This window comes from Microcaecilia unicolor, chromosome 1, assembly GCF_901765095.1.
Source record: "Microcaecilia unicolor chromosome 1, aMicUni1.1, whole genome shotgun sequence".
NCBI classification, from domain to species: Eukaryota; Metazoa; Chordata; class Amphibia; order Gymnophiona; family Siphonopidae; genus Microcaecilia; species Microcaecilia unicolor.
The window spans coordinates 451,470,116-451,493,374 of record NC_044031.1 but is presented as its reverse complement, the minus strand read 5'-3'; the positions used below and the strand labels follow the sequence as shown (position 1 = coordinate 451,493,374).

The 23,259-nt window shown below is 45.9% G+C and overlaps 1 protein-coding gene across 2 annotated transcripts in view; it reads right to left on the bottom strand.

Annotated features, from left to right (window-relative positions):
- The window catches only part of ROCK1 (Rho associated coiled-coil containing protein kinase 1), a 523,306-nt gene that overhangs the window by 311,349 nt on the left and 188,698 nt on the right, over positions 1-23,259 (bottom strand). For both annotated transcript variants that reach the window (XM_030212894.1, XM_030212901.1), the window contains one exon: positions 4,417-4,483. In XM_030212894.1, the coding sequence (XP_030068754.1) occupies positions 4,417-4,483 (67 nt within the window). The remainder of the gene's footprint in view (positions 1-4,416; positions 4,484-23,259) is intronic.

Genomic DNA, 23,259 nt, shown 5'->3' with positions numbered 1-23,259 from the left:
GGTTAGTGACCACTAGGGGAGTAGGGGGAGGTCATCCTTGATTCCCTCCGTTGGTCATCTGGTCATTTAGGGCACATTTTTGTGGCTTGGTCGTAAAAAAAAAAAAGGACCAAGTAAAGTCGGGCAAGTGTTCGTCAGGGACGCCCCTTCTTTTTTCCATTATCGGCCAAGGATGCCCACCTCTTAAGCACGCTCCAGTCCCGCCTTCACTGTGCATCTGACACGCCCCTGGGAACTTTGGTCGTCCCTACGACGGAAAGCAGTTGAGGGCGCCCAAAATCGGCTTTCGATTATGCCGATTTGGGCGACCCTGGGAGGACGCCCATCTCCTGATTTGTGTCGAAAGACGGGCGCCCTTCTCTTTCGAAAATGAGCCCACTTGTGTGCCACTACTGCACTCCTTGTGCCTCCTTTCTTGTTGATGCATGTCAGACATCACTCGAACTGCTTTTCCCTCCAAAAGAGGCAAAAACCGAAGCAGCACCAACTGAATGGCTCATATCTCCAGCTGGTATATTGGTCGTTGTCTCCAGCGCTGACCAGCATCTCTGGGCTTTGCAACCTAGGCAGCTGGCCCCCAGCATCCATTGTGACCACTATCCCATTCTGGTGGATCCAGTTTCATCCCCCCATAATAAGTGGCTCAGCTAATTCCATCAAACCCTTGGGCCCTTGAGGGATGCTGGAGGAATCTTCACCTTGAACTGCTGAGACCTGGGAAACCAGCCAAACAGAAGTGCCTGATGTAAAAGCCTCATATGCATCCTTGCTCAAGGCACTACCATTGTCCCCAACAGTTGTAAATAATCCAAGGTTTCTCAGAGAATGACAGGAAAAGAAGGGTGTTCACTGAGACAGAAGCTAGCTCACTCTCCTCTGAATGAGGAAAAACATTCCATGCCTCATATTGAAGCAAATGCACAAGTAATTCAAGACCTGAATTGGAATCAAGTGACTCTTAGGGTAACTTAACACCTAACCAAAGCTTTCCAGAAGCTGAACCACTTCAGCCACAGTTGCCCATGAGTCAGCAAAGTTTGCTTAGATCAGCCAATCATCCAAGTAAAGAAGTCCCAAATGCCCTCCTTGTGTAGGGCAACCAACACCTCTAACATGACCTTGGAGAAGTCAGAGAGGTTATAACCAGGCCAAATAGGAGAGCTCTGAAATGAAAATGCTGTCGAAGAACAGAGAACCACAGATAACATATCTGTGAGGCTCTCTGATGGTGATGTGAAGATAAGACTCAGAGATCAAGAGAAGACAGACATTTTCTGGGCCTTTTCAAGGTTATCACCAATTGTAATGTCTCCATGCAGAACTACAGAACCAAGAGGGAGGCCTGAACTCCCTTGAGATCCAATATAAGCCTGAACAAATTGCTCTTCCTGTGTACCATGAAACAGAATAGCGACCCCTGCCTTGTTTTGCTTCTAGCATGGGCTCTACTACCAGAAGCAAAGTAAACACTGTAATGTGTCCTTGACTGCTCACCATTTGATCTTTGAGCCACAGGGAGGTACCATGAAGGCATCTGCAATGGTCTCCTATAGCTTCAGAGCACACTTACAACACACCACCTCCATGAACCGGTGGTTGGAAGTCAGTAGGGCCCACTCCCAATTAAAAAGGCAGTGGCCACCCATCTGCATTCCTGGGAGAAGGCCCACTACTCCTCAATGTGGACCTTTGGCAGCAGAGATGCTAGATGACAAGAGGCCACCATCCACGATCCTCCTCACTCCTCGAAAAGGCTGACACCTCTGAAAATTTGCCATGGTCAAAGAGGAAGAACTCTTCTGGCTCAAGTGCCAGAGGCCCCAATCCTTAGATTGTCCCTTACTGCTCAATGCCCTAGGGGTACGTGCTCTCTATTCAAGAAGACACTGAAGGACTGTACTCCCCACAAATCCTTCATCATCTTTTCTAAGTCTTCCCCAAAAGGGAAGTGTATGATACAGGCAGCATTGGTGGACAGTTTTGCAGCCAAAACCATTTCTGAGCCACTACCACCAAGGCCACTGGGTGGGCTGAGATCCTCACCAGTTTATAGATGATGTCAGCCAAGAAGTGCCCCTGATTTTAGCTTTGCTAACTCAGAAGACAGTGGGAACTGTTGAACCCAACATAAAACCGCTCAAGTGATACATGCTCCACAGACTGCCACTTGCAAGATCAACAGAGAGGACCCAAAGGCCTGTTTAAGCATTTGTGCTCCATGTTTCTGTTGTGAGCCATTTTCCATTAATTGGGATGGTAGTCTTTGTCACTGCTGTAACCAGCAGAACACCAGAAGTCTATCCTTCTTGTAGTAGGGGGCATAGCCTGCTCAATGCTTTGGTGCCTTAAAGCACCATGCTCAAGGCTTCTTTCTCCAATACAACCATCTGTGAGAGGGTTCAATGAAGGGAAAAGGGCCATGGGGAGAAGGCGACATACGAATACCCTCTAAGATTTGGTCTCCATCTGTAATCTTTTGGGCCACGCACACGAGGCACTCTGACCACCTAGATGATAAAGGAAGCCAGCTCTTCCTAGCGGAAGAATCACACAACTCGAGAATGTCATCCACCCAAAATTGTTTTTGACTCTGACTCAGACTCCACATTTAACCTTTCAAATATTACAGCAAGAGGAAACTCCTAAAAACTGGCAGGTCAAAATAAATCGGGTAAAGTATTTTTTTTCACACAGTGCATAATTAAGCTATGGAATCTGTTGCCATAGGATGTGGTCAAAGTGACTAATATATCAGTTTTCAAAAGAGATTTGGACAAATTCTTAGGAAAAAAGTCCATAAAATAAAAACATTGTTTGTCCTTTGAAATGAACTATAAAATGTTATTTTCTTTTTGGGATCTACTGGATTCTTTTGACTAGGCCTGGTTACTGGCAGAGACAGATGCTGATCTTAATGTACCTTAATATGATTCAGCATTGTTTTTCTTATGTTCTAATCATGGTAGCTGATCTGATCCTACTACTCCTGGATAAAGAACCAAGTTATTTTTCATATGAATGAATCTGAAGCAAAGATCTAAGGGCCCTGTTTACTAAGCCGTGCTGTAGGCGTGCTAACTTTTTAGCGTGCGCTAATGCTAGAGACATCTCTAGTGATAGCGCACGCTAAAAAGTTAGAGCACTTACAGCGTGGCTTAGTAAACCGGGCCCGAAGTATGCCTAACAAGGAGCCACCAAAAAAACTCTGGGATAAAATATATAGAAATACAGATTGGGGAAAAGCTATAAGAAAAATTCAGAGTTAGAATACTCTTTGAAGCACTGGCAGGTCCATCACTTTAAAGCTGAAACAGTTTGCTACCACCATCAGGATGTCCCTTAGTAACCAAATGTTAAAGAAACTGCAGAGGAAAGTCACCGAGGACTAAAACATTTTTTTTTTAACTACAGAGGTCTGTAGCTGAGACAAGGAAAAATGTTGACTGTTTAACAATTTCAAGATTACCCAAATATAGCCTGTATGAGAGGATGGCAAGAAAAAAGCCATCGCTGAAGAAAATTACAATAAACCACATACAACTGTGAAAGAAAGCAGAAGACAATGCATATATAAGTTTTGTGGTTTGATCATACCACAGTGGAACTTTCTGATCTCAATACTAAGTGGTAAAACCACAGCATATCACTCTGCCAACATAATCCTTGTACTAAGGCACGTGGTGTCAGCATTATGTTTTGAGTATTCTCTGTAGTATCAGGGACAGGGAACCTTGTGCAGATCGATAAAAGATGCAAAAGATGTGGGATGAAAACCTATTCTAATTTCTTATATAGCTGGGACTAAGAAGATCTACCTTTCAGCAGGACAATGACATTTAGTACAAAACAATAGTGTGGCTCAACAAGAATAAGGTGAATGTCCATGAATGGCCCACTCAGAGCCCAGACCTGAATCCAATTTAAAAAAAAGAAATCCACAGCTTGACCTAAAGACTGCCATCCACAAAAGAACTCTGAACAAGATTGGGTAAAAATGACATCATCCTCTTATGCAAAGATGGTACACACTTACACTAAATGATTCATGGGTGTTATTCCTACAAAAGGAACTTTTACCAAATAGTAAATCAATGGTGTGAAGACTTAAGAAATCAAGAATTTTAGTTTCTTATTCTTATTTTTGACCAAATAAATGTACTTTTACCCTGAAACATAAAGTATGTTGGTAGATTAGTGAAACAAACCCCAACTAATATATTATGAATTTTATTAGACAGCAAAATATAAAAAATGTACAAAGGTGTAAACATTTTACAAGGTACTGGATTATCATTAGGTTTTTGTCATCTGTTTCAATTACAAAGAAAGTACTTGGTGGCATTCTACTACTGTAAACTACCTCATATTTCAGGCTTACAATTATATACTGACATTCTATGTAAACAAGTGACATACCTGGCTTTTATCTACTTGGGAAATGTTTCTATTATCTGTGGGACTTGTTGCAGCACCAGATAAATACCTATACAATATAAGAAAATGTAAAATTATTTCAACAATTTAAACTGGCTTACAATATATTTTATAATTCTGTATATGCTTTCTAAACAAACTTATTGCTGTGGGCACTTGATTAATGAGCAAATTCAGTACTTTATGGAATGCTGAGTTTGTTATAATGGGAATATTTTTCTTTAAACCTACAACTGGAAACCAGTCTCTGAATTCTAAACTATAACTGGGCTGCTAGCTTTATACCATTTTAATTTACCACCATAGTGCCAAAAGTTGGTACACAAAAAAGTACATCACACACAGCCAGCTCAACAGGTTTTGGTGCCAGCCAACTTTTGCTTTGGAGCCCCCATTTTGAGGCCAGTCTTGCTGTATGAGCAGCATAGATATATCAGTGCTCATACCACAAGAACAGACAACACCAGAAGATACCTGTGTTGTATCTTAAAAGTATTCCACATATTTAGATCCCAGAGATCATCCCCCACCATATATGAGCATTTTCTCAGCTTCTGCTGCTATTGCCATATTCTGCCTTCTTGTCTGTGGATGTGCAAATGCCACACCCTCCCCTTACTGCTCCAGAGTCCGTTAACAGTGCCCGGTGACCTCCAACCATAGCCAACAGGAAGAAAGCAAGCAGCACAAAGAATTAGTCAGCTCCTGCAATGGAAATGCAAACCCAGTTTTAACTGGCCACTGAGCTCTCTTAATTGGCCACTTCCAATTATATTCCAGCCCCCGCCAGATTCAGCCACCCACTAGAACTACCATTATAATTTAATGCCACTCTAGCATAGGGGCAGATGCACTAAGGTCCTCAGAAGAGCCCTTTCCTTACCGATTCCATAGCGAATCGGTAGGGAACGGCCATGCATCAAGGAAAGGGAATGCAAATGAGCTGCTCATTGTAGCTTACTTGCATTCTCTATTCCCTCGGAAGCCAGTCGGCCGGTCGAGCATGCGCAGAGCAGCCAAACGTTATGCTGGCTGCTCTGCGCATGCCAAGGACATCCTTTATGGACGTCCTTCACTCAAAAAAAAAAAAAAAAAAGGACATCCCTGACGAGCAGGAAACTTGTCAGCAGCCTGAAACCTCAGAAGAGAAACAGTGCTGAAAAGAGCCCCAGTTAATTTAAGTGCTACTGCTCTTAACATTTCCATGTTTACTGGTTTTGCATGTTAAAGGCAGGCTTACATCAGGCAATTAGGAAGGATTTCTCGGAAGAAAAAAAAAAAATCCAAGTGCTCATCAGGGACTTCTAACAAGAGCTGGACATCTTCCTGCAGCTTTTGTGATGGGCATCCTTCTTAGACGTGTTTTTCTTACTTGCAATTAGGAAGGACTTCTCTGAAGAAGAAAAAAAAAAAAAGGACATCCCTGTTTTTCTTACCTGCCTGAACTGACCACAACCACAGTTCTCTCAACAGTTCCCTCCAAGGTTGTTTTCATCTTGCGCCCCCACCCCCCCCCCCCGGATCGGGTTGTGCGAGGATGTCCAAATCAAAACTTTTTGGACGCCCCTCCCTCCAGGTCTCTCTCAGCCAATCCCAGCGCGTTTGGCTGATACTGGTAACAGATAAACGCGCTATGATTGGCTGAGAGAAACCTGGAGGGAGGGACATCCAAAAAGTTTTGATTTGATGTCCTCGCACGTCCCGATCTTGGGGGGGGGGGGGGGGGGGGCACAAGCTGAAAACAACCTTGGAGTGGACTGTTGAGAGACCTGTGGTTGTGGTCAGTTTAGGCAGGTAAGAAAAACAGGGATGTCCTTTTTTTTTTTTCTTCAGAGAAGTCCTTCCTAATTGCAGGTAAGAAAAACAAGTCCAAGAAGGACGCCCATCACAAAAGCTGCAGAAAGACGTCCAGCTCGTGTTAGACGTCCCTGATGAGCACTTGGACGTAGCTAGGCAGTGAAGGATGTCCATAAAGGGCGACCCTAACAAGCACTTGGACGTTTTGGTTTTTTTTGTTACATTTATAGAAGTTTTTAGAGGCTGCGCAGCCCCGAGAGGTACAGACCTCCCGTTAGATTTTCCACAGTTAGGCAATCGGAAAACGGTAGTGCATCTCATTACAATACAATTTATACACATTGGGGTACTAATTTGCTCATCTGCATTCCGTTTTCGTTATCTGCTACCGTGATCGGAAAATGGCTCGGAGAAGCATTTAGTGCATGGCACGGTTTACTACTTGCTCGTTAATGGCTCGTTAAGTTCAGTGCATCTGGCCCATACAGTTTTAAAGTAAAACATACAGAAACATTCATTCACATTCAACATTCCCAGAACCACCAATAAAACTCCCCCACCAATGAATGCAAAGAGATAGGATGTTTCATTTTAAAACACTACATTAAAAAAATACTATTTGAATTCTGGGGTAACACTAGTGACAGCAACATACACACACTCCACTTTCCTGGTCACTGACACTGCATAAAACAACACCAAACTCTGCAAACAGACACGCAAAGGTTACTATACCATACTAGCAATTATGTCCAAAACCTAGAACTGCACCAACCCCACATTTTATTTATTTCAGTAGTAGCTCAAGATAAGTTACATTCAGGTACACTGGGTATTTCTCTGTCCCTGGAGAACTCATAATCTAATTTTGTACCTGAGGAAATGGAGGGTTAAGTGACTTGGCCAAGATCACAAGAAGCAGCAGTGAGATTTGAATCGGCCACATCTGGATGTTAAGACTGGTGCTCTACTAGGCTACTCCTCCACTTCACTACATTTGAGGAGTCAGCACTGCAAACATTCTACGATGCCAATACACCTCCACTTGGGAGGATCTTATTTCCATTTTGTTTCTTCACTCTCCAGACAGTGATCTGTTTCATCTTTTTTCTCCCCTTCTCTTATCAATATTTTTAAAATCTGCCTTCCTTTGTCCTTCACTCTCTCCATAACCCTCTTTCCCTTTCATCTGCTTCCCAACTCCATCACAAACTCTCTAAGTCCTTCTAATAATCTTCTTTCCCCATCCTTCTGAATTTTCATAGCCCTCTCATATCCCTCAACCAATACCCCCCAGTCCCTGTGGTTCTTATCCCTGCTAAAAAGTATGTTTCCACTATTCCCCTACCTAATCCCCACCCTTCTACACTATCCAGTTGCTGTACTCACTTACAATCCCACCCAAGCCCTGAATCCTCACTTACAGTCCCAATACAAAGCTAATCCCAGAGTCTGTCTCTTTCTCGCCTCAGTTTCAATCTCTGTGTACAGTACACCTGAGTGACTGTTGTCCTGCACCTCCATGATCTCAGCATCTGCCTTCCTGCCCCTCCCCATCTACTATCTCTTCAAATATTCACTGATCCTGCCTTTTCCCCTCCTTACCCCAACATCTATCTCTATGCCACTCCCTCACCAGTTTTCCCTGTATATGTCTTTGCTTCTTTTTCCAACAGAAATTTACTATCCTCACGCATCCTCCCTGCAGCCCGCAAGAATCAGCTCCCTTTCTACTACTACTACTTATCATTTCTATAGCGCTACTAGACGTATGATGCGCTGCACACTGGATATAAAGAGATGGTCCGTGCTCGAAAGGGACAAACAGGACAAATAAGAGATAAGGGAATTACTACGGTGGGAATGATAAAACATGGGTAATGAACCAGTAAGGGTTAGGAATTAAAAGCAGTATCAAAAAGGTGGGCTTTTAGCCTAGATTTGATGATGGCCAGAGATGGAGCTTGACGTACGGGCTCAGGAAGCCTAATTCAGGCATATGGTGCAACAAGATAAAAGGAACGGAGTCCGGATTTAGTGGTGAAGGGGGCCCTAGCATCAACTTGTTCCAATCCCAGCTTCCCAAAGCCCTTCTAGTCCAAGCCCTCCAGCATTAGTCCCCTTTCAAACAATCCCCCCCCCCCTAACATTAGCCCCTCTTCCAGCCAACTCCACCCTGCTGGCATTAGCTCTTTACCTTCATTTAAACAGTGACAAGAGCATATTGCTTTGCTCTCTTCCCTGCGCTGCCATCGCCTTGGGTTAAAACACAAGAATGAGCATTTCCTGTTTTAAGTACCTGTTCTTGCATTTAAATCCATGGTGGTATCAGTGGCAGCATGTAGAAGAGCGCACACTGGTGACAGGAAAGCAACATGTTCTTGCCGCTGTGAAGGGTGCCCTAGGCGAGGCAGGCTTTTGGCACCCAGAGCCAGTGCCTCATCTGGCTCCTATCTTAAATTAGCCATGATATCAACAAAAACATTCAGAAATAAATCTGAAAAAGCAGCACTGTTTACTACTTCTATAGGATCTTTACTAAGATGAACAAAAAATATGAAAGCCACTTAATGTAAAGTGCAAGCAGATTTTTAAGCACTCCAAGTAAACACTTTTCTTTGGTTTATTTACACAACCAGAAGTAACTAAAGTGGAGAGAAGGCGGCTTGCCAGACACACAAAGGCTACTGTAAACTAGGGATGCATATTAATCGTGGTTAACATCGCGATTAGCACGTTAATATCTATCATATCTATGTTAGTTGAATGTTCTAATGCATGCTTATCAGGTGTATCATTAGCATTATGCTAACATTGTATTATATCTCTGGTATTTGAATTCCAGTGCTGTTAAATGTGTATATTTTTATACTGTTTCAAGGTAATTCTATTATTAGGTTTCAATTTACTGTTTTCAAATTTACCTCATTTATTGTATTTAAGTATATTCTTGATTATTTTACTATTGTTATGCTGTTAACAAAATTGGAAGTCTTATGTTAACCTTTACCTGCTGTACACCGTCTTGGGTGAATCTCTTCATAAAAGCGGTTAATAAATCCCAATAAATACATACATAAAATTATTAATATGGATTAAAAAATGTAATTGCGATTAATAATTAATCGTGTGCTGTTAGCCTTCTGCCTACCTCCCGTGCCTCCCCCCCACTGTGCATGTTCTAGCGTATCTCCCTCCCCTCCCAGACCTGACCATGGCTCTCTATTGGGTTCCTCCCCCTGCACCCATATTACCATTTTAAACAGCAAATCTTCGGCCCTACAGGCCAGCAGTACCCACACACAAAGGCTGCTTAAAGCCTGCATCGGGCCTTTCCCTCTAACCTGGCCCACTGATTTATGGACAATTTTCAATCTGTCCATGCTGAGACAAAGTGCACATGCACTTTTACTCATGGGCTTTGACAAGTTTTGAAAGGAAACGCACATGCATACTTTCGTGTTTAAAGTTGCCATGGGAGGACATATGGTCAATTGCACCTGTTTTATTTTTCCCTGTGGGTGGATTTTTGCTGGAAAAAAAATAATGATGTAGATTTCAAAATTACATTTATGCAGATACTTCTCCCTAACCTTAACACTCCCCTAAAAAGAAAAAAAAAACTCATTGAAGCTAGACGCATATATATTATGAAACAATGCATTCATTTTTAGCCACACAGTTTTGCCATTCTTTCTCAGTTAACAGCAATTTTCAAACCCATTCAGTGTGGGTAAAACACTGTTTGTTCATTTAAAAGCTCTGCAAGCTGACCAGAGAACTGGAGATTAAAGGACCTAAAGGTAGTCACAAGGAAGAAGAACACAACATAAAATTGTCAGGTGGGGTGAAGATTTACTTAGCGAGAGCAGAGGCTTTTTTTGGGGGGGGGGGGGGGGGGGGAGTGGGGAGAGGTAGCAGGTACCTCGCTTCGACTTGCCAGAAAATCTCCTGGGGGACGAGATTGCAGAATGTGTCTGCCGGGAGAGAGTATCGATGGTATCAGTTTGTTTCTTGATAAGGTCAGTGATCTCTTCCACCTTTTCCCCAAAAAGGTTGTCTCCTTGGCAAGTAGCATCTGCCAACATCTGCTGAACCACGCAGACATGAGAGTCTAAGCATTGCTATATTCTTGGCAGAGATCCTGGATGCTATATCAAATGTCAAAAAGCACCCCTGACCAGAAATTTACAACAGGCCTTCTGCTTTTTGGCCAACTGATGAAATGGCATTTGCTGTTTCCAAGGGCGAGTATCTGACAAGTCAGACAGACTGCGCACCAAGGACAGCAAGTAGAGGCTCATGCGGAGCTGGTACGATGGTATATGGGAAATGAGCATCAAGGCATGGTACATCTTACACCCAAACGAATCCAGGGTCTGGGCCCTCTCTGCCTGGGGGAGCCAAGGCAAAATCCCTGGAACTCTTGACTCGCTTGAGCACATATTCAACCGAGTGATGAGGCAACTTGGGCCTATCAAATCCAGGTGCATTACGAATCTGATACTTAGTGTCAATTTTCTTAGAGAGAACTAGACCAGAGGGGACTCCCAATTCTTCACCTGAATGTCTCAAAGTATCCTGTGAAGAGGGACAGTCATAGCCTCTCTAGGTGGAGAGTCATAATCTACAACCTTGAACTTCTCAGCTCTGGACTCATCCTCTGTTCCCAACTTAATGGGGAGGACAGTCGCCATCTCCTTAACAAAAGCATGGAAAAAGAAACTCTCAAGTTGAGACTTACATCTCTCCTCTAGAGGAAAGGGGTCTGATGGAATTCCATAGGACTCCTCATCCAAAAAGTACCGGTATCATCATCAGACTCCCACAAATGGTCAGAGTTGGAGTCAGCAAAATGCTCCACATGGGACAGCTAAATCCGCGCCTTCCTCGGACGAAAGGAACCAGGTCCATGCCTGGAATGGTCCAAGATGCAGATTCACCTCCAGACTCTGGTGAAGCTTCCTCCACAGAAGTAAAGAGCATACCCGCATGGGCAGGTGCCAACGCCAATCCCTCATGTGGGTACCAGCATCGGTGACTGCACCACAGACTGAGAGACCTGTGGGGCAGGCAAAGGTAGAGTCACAGCTGGCGTAAGCGCCTCTAGTGCAAATGGACTCTGCATTTGAAGAAGCCCCAGCAACTGCTCCTGGAGCATGACCAAGATCCATTCATCAAAGGTTGACACTGGCAAAGGCTGAGGTGCCAGTTCAGAGCAATGTCACACTGCTTGACTGAGTGAGTGTCTGGCGTGACACTGCTCCACTGGCTGGCATTTCGCACTATTGTTCTTTAGACATATCAGGTGACACTTGTTTTATTCTGACATTATTGCCCTGAACACAGTAATGATGCCATACAGTAAGACTTTGGCAGTTTCACAGAGACTCCTGAGGAAGGCCCTTTAGCCAAAATACGATTCGTGCATAGTCTTGATTCAGCCTAGTAAATAAAGTCTTATTTTACATCTTGATATTGTATTTAGTGTCATTTGTCACCATCACTGTGACTGGTATTCTTCGTTTCTATGGAGGAATTTTCTTCTTTTTGTATGGTCTGGAACCAAACACTAGATACACCAGGAATGGATATCAGCCCAAGAGATGGTTCAACTGCACCAGGCACAGCGCTTGAAGCCACTCTGAACTTTAGAGGACATGGAAGGAAAAATGGCTAAAGCAAAATCAAATGGCTCAATAGTGCAGGAAAAGCGAAGTTACTTACCTGTGGCAGGTATTCTCCGAGGAGAGCAGGCTGATTGTTCTCACATATGGGTGACGTCCATGGCAGCCCCAGGTCCGGAAAATCTTCCTAGCAACAAAGGTTGCTAAAGCCTTTGAGCGTGCGGGTGCGCGCACCACGCATGCGCGGCCATCTTCCCACCCGTCGCTCGAGAGTCCCGCTTCAGTCAACTTATGAAGCAAAACCAAAGAAAGGAACAACTCCAAAAGGGAGGTGGGTGGGTTGGTGAGAACAATCAGCCTCCTGTTCTCAGAGAATACCTGCTACAGGTAAGTAACTTCGCCTTCTCCGAGGACAAGCAGGCTGCTTGTTCTCACATATGGGTATCCCTAGCCCCCAGGCTCACTCAAAACAACAAACAGGGTCAACTGCGCCTCGCAACAGCGAGGACATAACAAAAATTGACCTACGAAGAAACATCTGAGAGTGCAGCCTGGAACAGAATAAAAATGGGCCTATGGGGGTGGAGTTGGATTCTAAACCCCAAACAGATTCTGCAGTACCGACTGCCCGAACCGACTGTCACATCGGCTATCCTGCTGAAGGCAATAATGAGAAGTGAATGTGTGGACTGATGACCACGTCACAGCCTTGCAAATCTCTTCCACAGTGGCTGACTTCAAGTGGGCCACTGACGCTGCCATGGCTCTAACACTATGAGCCGTGACATGACCCTCAAGAGTCAGCCCAGCTTGGGCATAAGTGAAGGAAATGCAATCTGCTAGCCAATTGGAAATGGTGGGTTACCCGACAGCCACTCCCCTTCTGTTGGGGTCAAAAGAAACAAACATTTGGGCGGACTGTCTGAAGGGGCTTGTCCGCTCCACATAGAAGGCAAATGCTCTCTTGCAGTCCAATGTATGCAACTGACGTTCAGCAGGGTGGGTATGAGGACAGGGAAAGAATGTTGGCAAGACAATTGACTAGTTCAAATGGAACTCCGACACCACTTTCGGCAAGAACTTAGGGTGAGTGCGAAGGACTACTCTGTTATGATGAAATTTAGTATAGGGAGCATGGGCTAATAAGGCTTGAAGCTCACTGACTCTACCAGCTGAAGTAACAGCCACCAAGAAAATGACCTTCCAGGTCAAATACTTCAGATGGCAGGAATGCAGTGGCTCAAAAGGAGCTTTCATCAGCTGGGTGAGGACGATGTTGAGATCCCATGACACCGTAGGAGGTTTGACAAGGGGCTTTGACAAAAGCAAATCTCTCATGAATCAAACAACTAAAGGCTGTCCAGAGATAGGCTTACCTTCCACACAATAATGATAAGCACTAATAGCACTAAGATGAACCCTTACGGAGTTGGTCTTGAGACCAGACTCTGACAAGTGCAGAAGGTATTCCAGCAGGGCCTGTGTAGGACAAGAGCGAGGATCTAGGGCCTTGCTGTCACACGTCACACCAGACGGCAAACCTCCTCCATTTAAAAGAGTAACACCTCTTCATGGAATCTTTCCTGGAAGCAAGCAAGACTCGGGAGACACCCTCAGAAAGACCCATACCCTCAACATCAAGGCCGTGAGAGCCAGAGACTGAAAGTTGGGATGCAGAAGCGCCCCCTCGTTTTGAGTGATGAGGGTTGGAAAACACTCCAATCTACACGGTTCTTCGGAGGACAACTCCAGAAGAAGAGGGAACCAGATCTGACTCGGCCAAAAGGGCGCAATCAGAATCATGGTTCCGCGGTTTTGCTGGAGTTTCAGCAAAGTCTTCCCCACCAGAAGTATGGGAGGATACGCATACAGAAGGCCTGACCCCCAATGTAGGAGAAAGGCATCTGCGGCTAGTCTGTCGTAGGCCTGAAGTCTGGAACAGAACTGAGGGACCTTGTGATTGAGCTGAGTGGCAAAAAGATCCACCGAGGGGGTGCCCCTCGCTCGGAAGATCTTGCGGACAACTGCCCTGTTGAGAGACCACTCATGAAGTTGCATTATCCTGCTCAACCTGTCAGCCAGACTGTTGTTTACGCCTGCCAGATACGTGGCCTGGAGAAACATGCCATGACGGCGGGCCCAAAGCCACATCTGGACGGCTTCCTGACACGGGGGCGAGATCCAGTGCCCCCCTGCTTGTTGACATAGTACATGGCAACCTGGTTGTCTGTCTGAATTTGGATAATTTGATTGGACAGCCGATCTCTGAAAGCCTTTAGAGGGTTCCAGATCACTCGCAACTCCAGGATATTGATCTGAAGCCCTGATTCTTGAAGGGACCAAGCTCCCTGAGTGTGGAGCCCATCTACATGAGCTCCCCACTCTAGGAGAGATGCATCCGTAGTCAGCACTTTTTGAAGCTGAGGAATTTGGAAGGGACATCCTAAGGTCAAATTGGATCGAATTGTCCACCACATCAGGGAGTTGTGAAAAGCGGTGGACAACAGGATTGCATCTTCCAGATCCCCTGCAGCTTGATACCACTGGGAAGCTAGGGTCCACTGAGCAGATCTCATGTGAAGGCGTGCCATGGGAGTCACATAAACTGTGGAGGCCATATGGCCCAGAAGTCTCAACATCTGCTGAGACGCTCTGGCCAAAGAAACCAGGGACAGAAGGTTGTCTGCCCTCACCTCGGGAAGATAGGCCCGAGCTGTCTGAGGGTCCAGCAGAGCTCCTATGAATTCTAGTTGTTGAACTGGAAGGAGATGGGACTTTGGGTAATTTATAACAAACCCAAGGAGCTCCAGGAGTTTGAGAGTCATCTGCATGGACTGTAGAGCTCCTGCCTCTGAGGTGTTCTTCACCAGCCTGATTAGCGACGCTGCAACACAGGCATTTTGTGAACACCCGGGGCGCAGAGGCGAGCCCAAAGGGCAGCACACAATACTGAAAGCGCCGTGTTCCCAGACGGAATCGAAGATACTGCCTGTGAGCTGGCAGTATCGGGATGTGTGTATAAGCATCTTTCAAGTCCAGGGAGCATAGCCAGTCGTTTTTCTGAATCATGGGAAGAAGGGTGCCCAGGAAAAGCATCCTGAACTTTTCTCGAATCAGATATTTGTTCAGTGCCCTCAGATCTAGGATGGGACGCATCCCCCCTGTTTTCTTTTGCACAACGAAGCACTGGCGCTGAGAAGAGCGGAGAGTTCATCTCCAAGTACCTGCCTGTGCTGGAAGCTGAAGGACTGAGCTCCCGGTGGGCAATTTGGAGGTTTGGAGATCAAATTGAGGGAGTATCCCTGCCGGACTATTTGAAGGACCCACCGATTGAAGGTTACAAGAGGCCACCTTAGGTGAAAACATTTTAACCTCCCCCCGACCAGTAGATCGTCCAGCACGGACTCTTTTATTGCTGCTATGCTCGCCTGGAGCCAGTCAAAAGCCTGTCCCTTGCTTTTGCTGGGGAGCTGCAGGGGCCTGTCGAGGCGCACGCTGTTGACGTGAACGAGCGCGCTGGGGTTGAGCCTGAGCAGGCTAGCGGGAAGACGGATTGTACCTACGCTTATTGTAAACACAGGGAGCATTCCTCCTCCCCCTGTAAAAACATCTACCTGATGAGGCAGATGCTGAAGGCGCCTGGTGGGAGAGTTTGTCGAATGCGGTTTCCTGCTGGTGGAGCTGCTCTACCACCTGTTCGACTTTCTCACCGAAAATATTATCCCCCCGGCAAAGGAACATCCATAAGCCACTGCTGGACCCGATTGTCGAGGTCAGAGGCACGCAGCCATGAGAGTCTGCGCATCACTCTGGACGCCACATCAAAAGAATCGTAAGTATCCCTGGACAGGAATTTACCACACGCCTTCAGCTGCCTGACCACCTCCTGAAAAGGCCTGGCCTGCTCTGAAGGGAGCTGATCGACCAAGTCCGCCAGTTGCTTCATATTGTTCCGCAAGTGAATGCTCATGTAGAGCTGGTAGGACTGGATTTTGGAGATGAGCATAGCTGACTGGTAGGCCCTTCCTCCCAAAAGAGTCCAAAGTCCGAGCCTCCCGTCCCGGGGACGCTGAGGTGAAATCTCTCGTCCTTTTGGCTCTCTTGAGAGCGGAATCCACAACCCCCGAGTCATGAGGTAACTGGGCCTTCATCAACTCTGGGTCCCCGTGAATCCGATACTGGGACTCAACCTTCTTAGAAATGGTGTGGTTAGATAATGGTTTCATCCAGTTCCTTAACAATGTCTGTTTGAGGACATTATGTAGAGGAACAGTGGATGACTCCTTAGGTGGCGAAGGATAGTCCAGGACCTCGAACATCTCGGCCCTGGGCTCACCCTCAGTTACCACCAGGAAGGGAATGGCCGTAGACATTTCCCGGACAAAGGACGAGAAAGACAAACCCTCCGGGGGCCTACTAAATTTGCAACCTCTGTCAGAAATCCAATTAGCAGCTCCAATTAATACTTAGCTGTGAAGGACTGAGACTTCTGAATCAATTGCTTTTTAAGTTATTTGTTCTTTAGAAAGAAGCTCAAACTCACATTTGGGGAGATAGAGGGACATATTTTCAAATATTTTATGTTATTTGGTGTTATAGTTATATAATTTTACTGTGTCAGTGGACCCCAAAAGGGGTCGGTCCTGATGGGCCTGTACCACAGAGCCCTCGAGGCAGGTTCACTGCTGCCAGTGTGTGATGGTCTCTGGACAGCCATTACCTACGCTCCTGAGGTCGATGCACTCTCTGGTGCCGACATCGACACCGCCGACAACCTGGTACTGCTGTCGACGTCGACGCTGAAGTACCGGGCAAAGCTCCAAACAGGCGTTCCCGTTGAGCTTGTCTCGATGCTTGTGTCCGCTTTTTAAGGCTAAGACACAACTTACATGCGTCTGGGCGATGTTCGGGCCCAAGGCACTGGATACACCACGCGTGAGGGTCGGTGCCTGAGATTACCTGGTTGCACCGAGTGCACTTCTTGAAGTTGCTGTTGAGCCTCGATGTAATCGACGGAAAAATAGCGCCGGCGAAATCAAAATTCGCGATGGTGCCAAAGGAAGGGAACAAAAAAGGGAGAAAACCCGTACGGGCAGCCAAAATGGCCACACACGAAAATGAAAGGAAACTTACTTGAGGGCTAAACTAAGGAAAAAACTAAGAACTTTTTCTTTTTTTTTTTTTAACAAAACAGAACAACTCGTTCACATGCACCAAAACGTTGAAGGAAAACGGCGAAAAGCCGGCTAAGACGAAGGCTCTTCTTTTCTGGGGCACAGAACCGCCGTAAACAGCCGCTCTTGACCGCAGAAAAAAGAAGACTGAAGCAGGACTCTCGCGCGACAGGCGGGAAGATGGCCACACCCGCGTGCTCAAAGGCTTTAGCAACCATTGTTGCTAGGAAGATTTTCCGGACCTGGGGCTGCTGTGGACGTCACCCATATGTGAGAACAAGCAGCCTGCTTGACCTTGGAGGAAAAAGGGGCACAGTTCACTTGGAAAATACTCAATGTATCCTGGCCAATGCTCAGGCCTAGAGCCAAAAAATAAAGGAAACTAAAAGTGGGAGAAGTCCACTAAGTAAAATAGAGAGAGTATATATTTGATAAAAAAAAGGAAAAAAAAAAGGACAGTTAAAAAGAAAAAACCCATGAAGGAAGGCACCCCAGGAGAAAAAACAAACGCAATGCCTCAAGCTCTTAAAGAGAAAATACACTGGGCAGCGTTTCCACACTAGGCTCCGTGGATGACATCACTCACATGTGAGAATTATATGGCCTGCATGTCCTCGGAGAAACTAGAAGTATGTAAGTTAGGCTTCAGTTTTTGGGTGATGTGGAAAGTGTTTGGAAGACAGAACTGACAGAGGCCTGTTAAATGGTCCAAATACATATAAGGATTGTCCACATTTTTGTCTATGGAAAAAATGCTTAGTGTTGTGTAATGCTTTTGGGGTGTATGTTAAAACAATTTGTTTCACATCTATAAGACTTCTTTCGACACAAATGAGTTCTAGATCCAAGATGGCGATTTTGTAACTGACGCCAACAGACGCATTTTGAGACGGGCACCAGCAGACTCTGAGAGAGCGTTCTTACCTGCCGAAAGATGGGTAAGAGGTGAGGAAAAGTCAGGGAGATTCCCTCTCTCCCTGGCGGGAAACCTCCGCTCCAGCAGCTGACGCTCGAGCAGTCTGGAATCGCGCCTGGCTCGGTGATGTTTTCAACTCCTGTTGCTGGAGTCAGCTCATTGCAGCTGACCGACAGTGCCGACGGGGCTTCTTTGAGCCCTGTTTTTCGTGCAGCGCCCCCCCAACCAGGAAGTGAGAGTCTTCAGGAGAGTCCTGGCGCTTCGGCTCTTGGAGGTATCGGGAGCATACAGGGAGGGAACCTGCCTGCAGCCGGTTCAACAGCTGAACGCTTGAATTTACCAGAGAAAAGTACAGCTCCTGTTGTGGCTTCCTCAGCTGTGAGTATCCTGGAACAAGCGATTAAAGCACCCATCCCGGTTTTTGAGGGGAATTTTGGAAAACCTGCTGTAGTGACTTTAGAGTCACTTTGGGATCTGAACTCCACGACTCTCTCAACTTTGCAATCAGTGATTTAAAAAAATTCTGAAACTATTAAGGTTTTGGCTGAGACTGCACTAAAACAATTGCAAATTAATGATGTCCATGCTGCTGAAGTAAAAAATCTTTCTGTTAAGCTTGAGAAAGTGGAACTGATGGAACAATCGTTGATTAAAGAAAGAAACTTTGCTTCTAGACGCATGGAATACTTGGAAAATCAGTCCAAGAGACTTAACCTGCGTATTATAAATTTTCCAAAATCACCTTTAATTTCTCCTGTACAAATGGTTAAGAAATATTTGGTGGAGATTTTGGGGATGCCCGACACATCATTGCCACCTATTACAAGAGCATACTATCTTCAATTTACTGGTAAACCACCAGAAAATTTGAACCCTCAAGATTCAATGAACTTGACGGCATTCCTGGAATCATCATTAGAAGTGGTTACTCAGAGAACCACTTTGTTGGTAACATTTGCCTTGGAGCTAGATAGAGATGCAGTACTCAGGTTGTCTTTGAGACACTTGAATTCTTTATTTTTGGGTTCAAAAGTTAGGTTTTTTCCAGACTTCTCTAGGGAAACCCAAAAAAGACGTAAATCATTTCTTGTATTGCGTCCAAGAGTTTTAGCTCTTGGAGCAAATTTTTTGTTGAAATTTCCTTGTGTTTGTAGGATATTATTGCAAGCAAAACATTATCAGTTTTTTGAACCCAAACAACTGGAGGACTTTCTAAAAAGTAGAGAGGGTATAAATGTGAAAGTTTAGACCTGAATGTAACACTGTATAGCAACTTGGATTAAACCGCCGGAGCTTGGCGCAGTCTTTGGTTTATTAGGTATGAGGATAAATCTAGCTATTGGGGTTAGAATTATATATATATATATATTTCTTATTTCTTGGATCAGATTACGTTGATTTTGTGGTCGATATTTTTGAATCTATTTTCATATATTTCTTTTTTTTCCCCATTTAATTCATGATGAAGATTTGCATATATTGTGTATTACTATTCAAGATTGAATATTATGTATTATAAAATTCTATAAATAAAAAATTAAAAAAAAAAAGACTTCTTTCTTCACTAGGTGAGCAGAATAATGGGACATGGCTACAGATATAGGGACTATAAGTGAGTGTAAACAGTGACTCTACTCGGTCCCAGCAGCTGGACAATGTCCCAAGCTCGCGGGCGGGGCATCCTCAGGAGCAGACGGACCTGATAGTGAAGCTTGCACCGCCTTAGCTCGGATAGGTATACATAGCCCGAGTCTGTGTCAAACCTGGCCCCCAAATAGTCTAGAGATTGCGAGGGGGTCAGGTGACTTTTGGCCATATTGACGACCCAGCCTAGAGATTGAAGTACTGAGACCGCTCTGGCTGTAAGCTTGATAGCTCTCTGTTACAGAGTCTGCTCTGATGAGCCAGTCGTCTAGGTACGGGTGAACCCTGATACCTTCTCGTTTGAGCAAAGCAACTACTACCACCATTACCTTCGAAAAGGTTCGGGGAGCTGTGGCGAGGCCAAAAGGCAAGGCCCGGAACTGGAAATGTTTTCCCAACACCGCAAACCTCAGAAACTTCTGGTGCGGGGGCCAAATTGGTATGTGCAAGTAAGCTTCTTTCAGGTCTAGAGACGTGAGAAACTCTCCTGGCTGTACCACAGCAATGACAGAGCGCAGGGTTTCCATGTGGAAATGCCACACTCTCAGGGACTTGTTTAATTCTTTTAAGTCCAGAATAGGGCGAAAGGACCCACCTTTTCGCGGCACCACAAAGTAGATGGAGTATCGGCCGTAGCCGTGTTCGGCGGGAGGTACCGGGGACACGGCCCCTAACTGAATCAGACCTTGCAAAGTCTCCTCTACCGCCGCCCGTTTGGCGGCAGAACCGCATCGGGACTCCACAAACACGTCTCTTACTGGGGCGTTGAATTCTATTCTGTAGCCATCTCTGATCAGGTCCAGAACCCACTGATCTGAGGAAATATTGGCCCACTCCTCGGCAAAGAGGGAAAGACGTCCTCCGATGACAGGAAGCTAGGAGGGGGCCGGGGCACCATCACTGAGAGGGTCGCCCCTGAACTCCAGGCCTAGAGCCGGTGGCTGCGGAACGCTTGTCCAAGCGAAAGGAGTTCCTCTGCTGAAAAACGGGCATGAGAAGTGAACCCAGCAGAACACCCCAGGCGGTACCTTCTAGCTTCATGGAAGCGAGGTCTATAAGAGGAGTGGACCGCCTGGCCCTTGGAGGAAGGCCTCGGCCTATCTTCGGGCAAGCGCTGGGGTTTAGGATCTCCCAGGCCTTTAACAATTTTTTTTCCCAACTCCTCACCAAATAGGAGAAGGCTTTGAAAGGGCAACTTCACCAACCTTTGCTTAGAGGCCATGTCCACTGCCCAATGTCGTAGCCAAATAAGACGGCGAGCCGCCACTGCTACTGCCATTTGTTTAGCCGAAGCTTTGACAATATCATAAAGGGCATCAGCCAAAAAGGACAAGACCGACTCCAGCCACGGAGCCACATCCGAGAAGGGCTTCGCTCCATCTCCGGGCTGTTCCACTGCCTGTTGCAACCACGCCAGGCAGGCTCTAGCAGCATAATAACTGCATGCAGACGCCCGAACAGTAAGACCTGCAATTTCAAAGGACCGTTTAAGTGCTGCTTCCAGCCTACGGTCTTGTATATCCTTCAGGGCAACTCCTCCTTCAACAGGGAGGGTAGTTCTCTTTGTCACGGCAGTGACTAGGGCATCTACTTTAGGCATTGCAAAGCGAGCCAAATGCTTCTCACGCAGAGGGTATAATTGCCCCATAGCCCTGGAAACTTTCAAAGGTCCCTCGGGGTCAGCCCACTGAGCGGAAATAAGCTCTTGGATGGAGTCATGCAAAGGAAAGGCTCGAGCAGGCTTTTTGGTACTAGCCATCCTAGGATTCACACAGGAGGCCGTGCCACTGTCAGGCTCTTCAATAGAAAGGACCTGTAGGGCATCTGAAATAAGCGCTAACAACTCATCATAGTGGAAAATCCTCACCGCAGAGGGATCAACCAGATCCTGTGGTAATTCTGCACCTGACTCTGGCTCCTCAGACCACGAAGGCCTGCCAGAACTCTCCGAATCCTCACAGCCCGACCACGGGGGGGGGGGGGGGGGGGGGGGGGGGGGGGGGGGGGGGGGAGGTGCACCACAATCTGAAGGGGAATTAGCCTTTCTACGGGGGGGGGGGGGGGGGGGGGAGGAGGTGCACCACAATCTGAAGGGGAATTAGCCTTTCTACGCTTTTCTTTATGCCAATTATCAGGGAAAATAGCCTCAGTGGGCAGTCCCAGGCAAGAATCCACCTGGGGGGACAATAGAAGGGGCCTCAGATGACCAGGCAAGAATCCACCTGGGGGGACAATAGAAGGGGCCTCAGATGACCCTTGAGGGAGAGCTCTTTTCAGCATGTATGCTTTATGCAATAATAACACAAAATCAGGGGAGAAAAACTCGCCCTGGGCACCCAGATCCCGTCTGGGGCTAGCCGCTCCCTGAATAGCCTCAATTCGAGGTCCCCCCCCCCCCCCCACTGAGTGGGAAAGGACAGGGAAAAGCAAGCTAAAATGTCCACATCCACGGGGGCATGGGTAAGGCAGGGAAAGGGCTAACCTATGTGCCTTCAAAGTGAAGCTGCTATAGCCTCTAACACCCCGGCTAACAACTGGCAAGCCAGGAGCCACCCCCAGGCAGATTTTTGATGGAGCTCGAAGAAGCTGCAACCACCCTGCTTGGGGAGATAGAGAATACTGAAGAGGCAGTGGAGCTGGCTGGCCATGAGGCACTGTGAAAAGTTGAGTGCTCTCTATCTCCCCCTGCTGGTTGATGGACACAACCCATACGTAATGGCTTCATCTGCTTGATGACAAGGAATCCAAAGCTGCTTATAGTTACTATATTATTTACATTTATTCATATGCCACAAGGCACTATCTAAACAGAGAAAGATTAGCGAGACATAACACATCAGCAAATAAACTTGCACAGCACCCAATTATAATCAAAATAGGTATGTCCCCTAATAAGAAACTAAGTACAAACAAAGCACCGAAACCTAGTGAAGAAAAGAAACAAACAAAAGCAGTATTCACACTTTTATTCCATCAACCATCAAAACCAGGAAATGTTAACCTGCTTCATCCAAGACAAACTCAAAGGGAATGTCAAGGAGCCTATCCAAGCCAAGGCAGTGACTCACCTCTACAGCAGGTTCTGAGGACATATCAACGCTCAGCAATGATGCCAGCCAGACAAAGGTGAAGCCAGTACCCATGGGAACAGAAGCATGTCACTCAAAGCTCAATATGGATACCTGAATATGGGCTATGGCTCTGCACACTTCATAGCTAGAAGCTGAATATATTTCTTAATAATAAATTTTAACACTAATTTCTTTCTTACTGTATAGTAATCTGTTTTGTTTGCATTACTGCTAGTATAAACGCCAACCCAAAAAAAAAAAAAGGGTTTATCACTCCTGTCCCACTGGCTGCATCATGCTAGATGACACTGGTTAGATCAAGGCTCCACTGTACACTGGTATCCATGATGCACGTGTCAGCATGCTAACTACAAATAATGCACTATTGCTCTTCAAAAATGATAAAGGGGATGAACTCCTCCCATATGAGGAAAGGCTAAAGAGGTTAAAGCTCTTCAGCTTGGAAAAGAGACGGCTGAGGGGGGATACGATTGAGGTCTATAAAATGCTGTAACACAAGACAACAAGTAAAAGTCACACTGAAAGATCATCTCTCTATATAAGAGGATTATCTTAGCAAAGAAACATCTTACGTT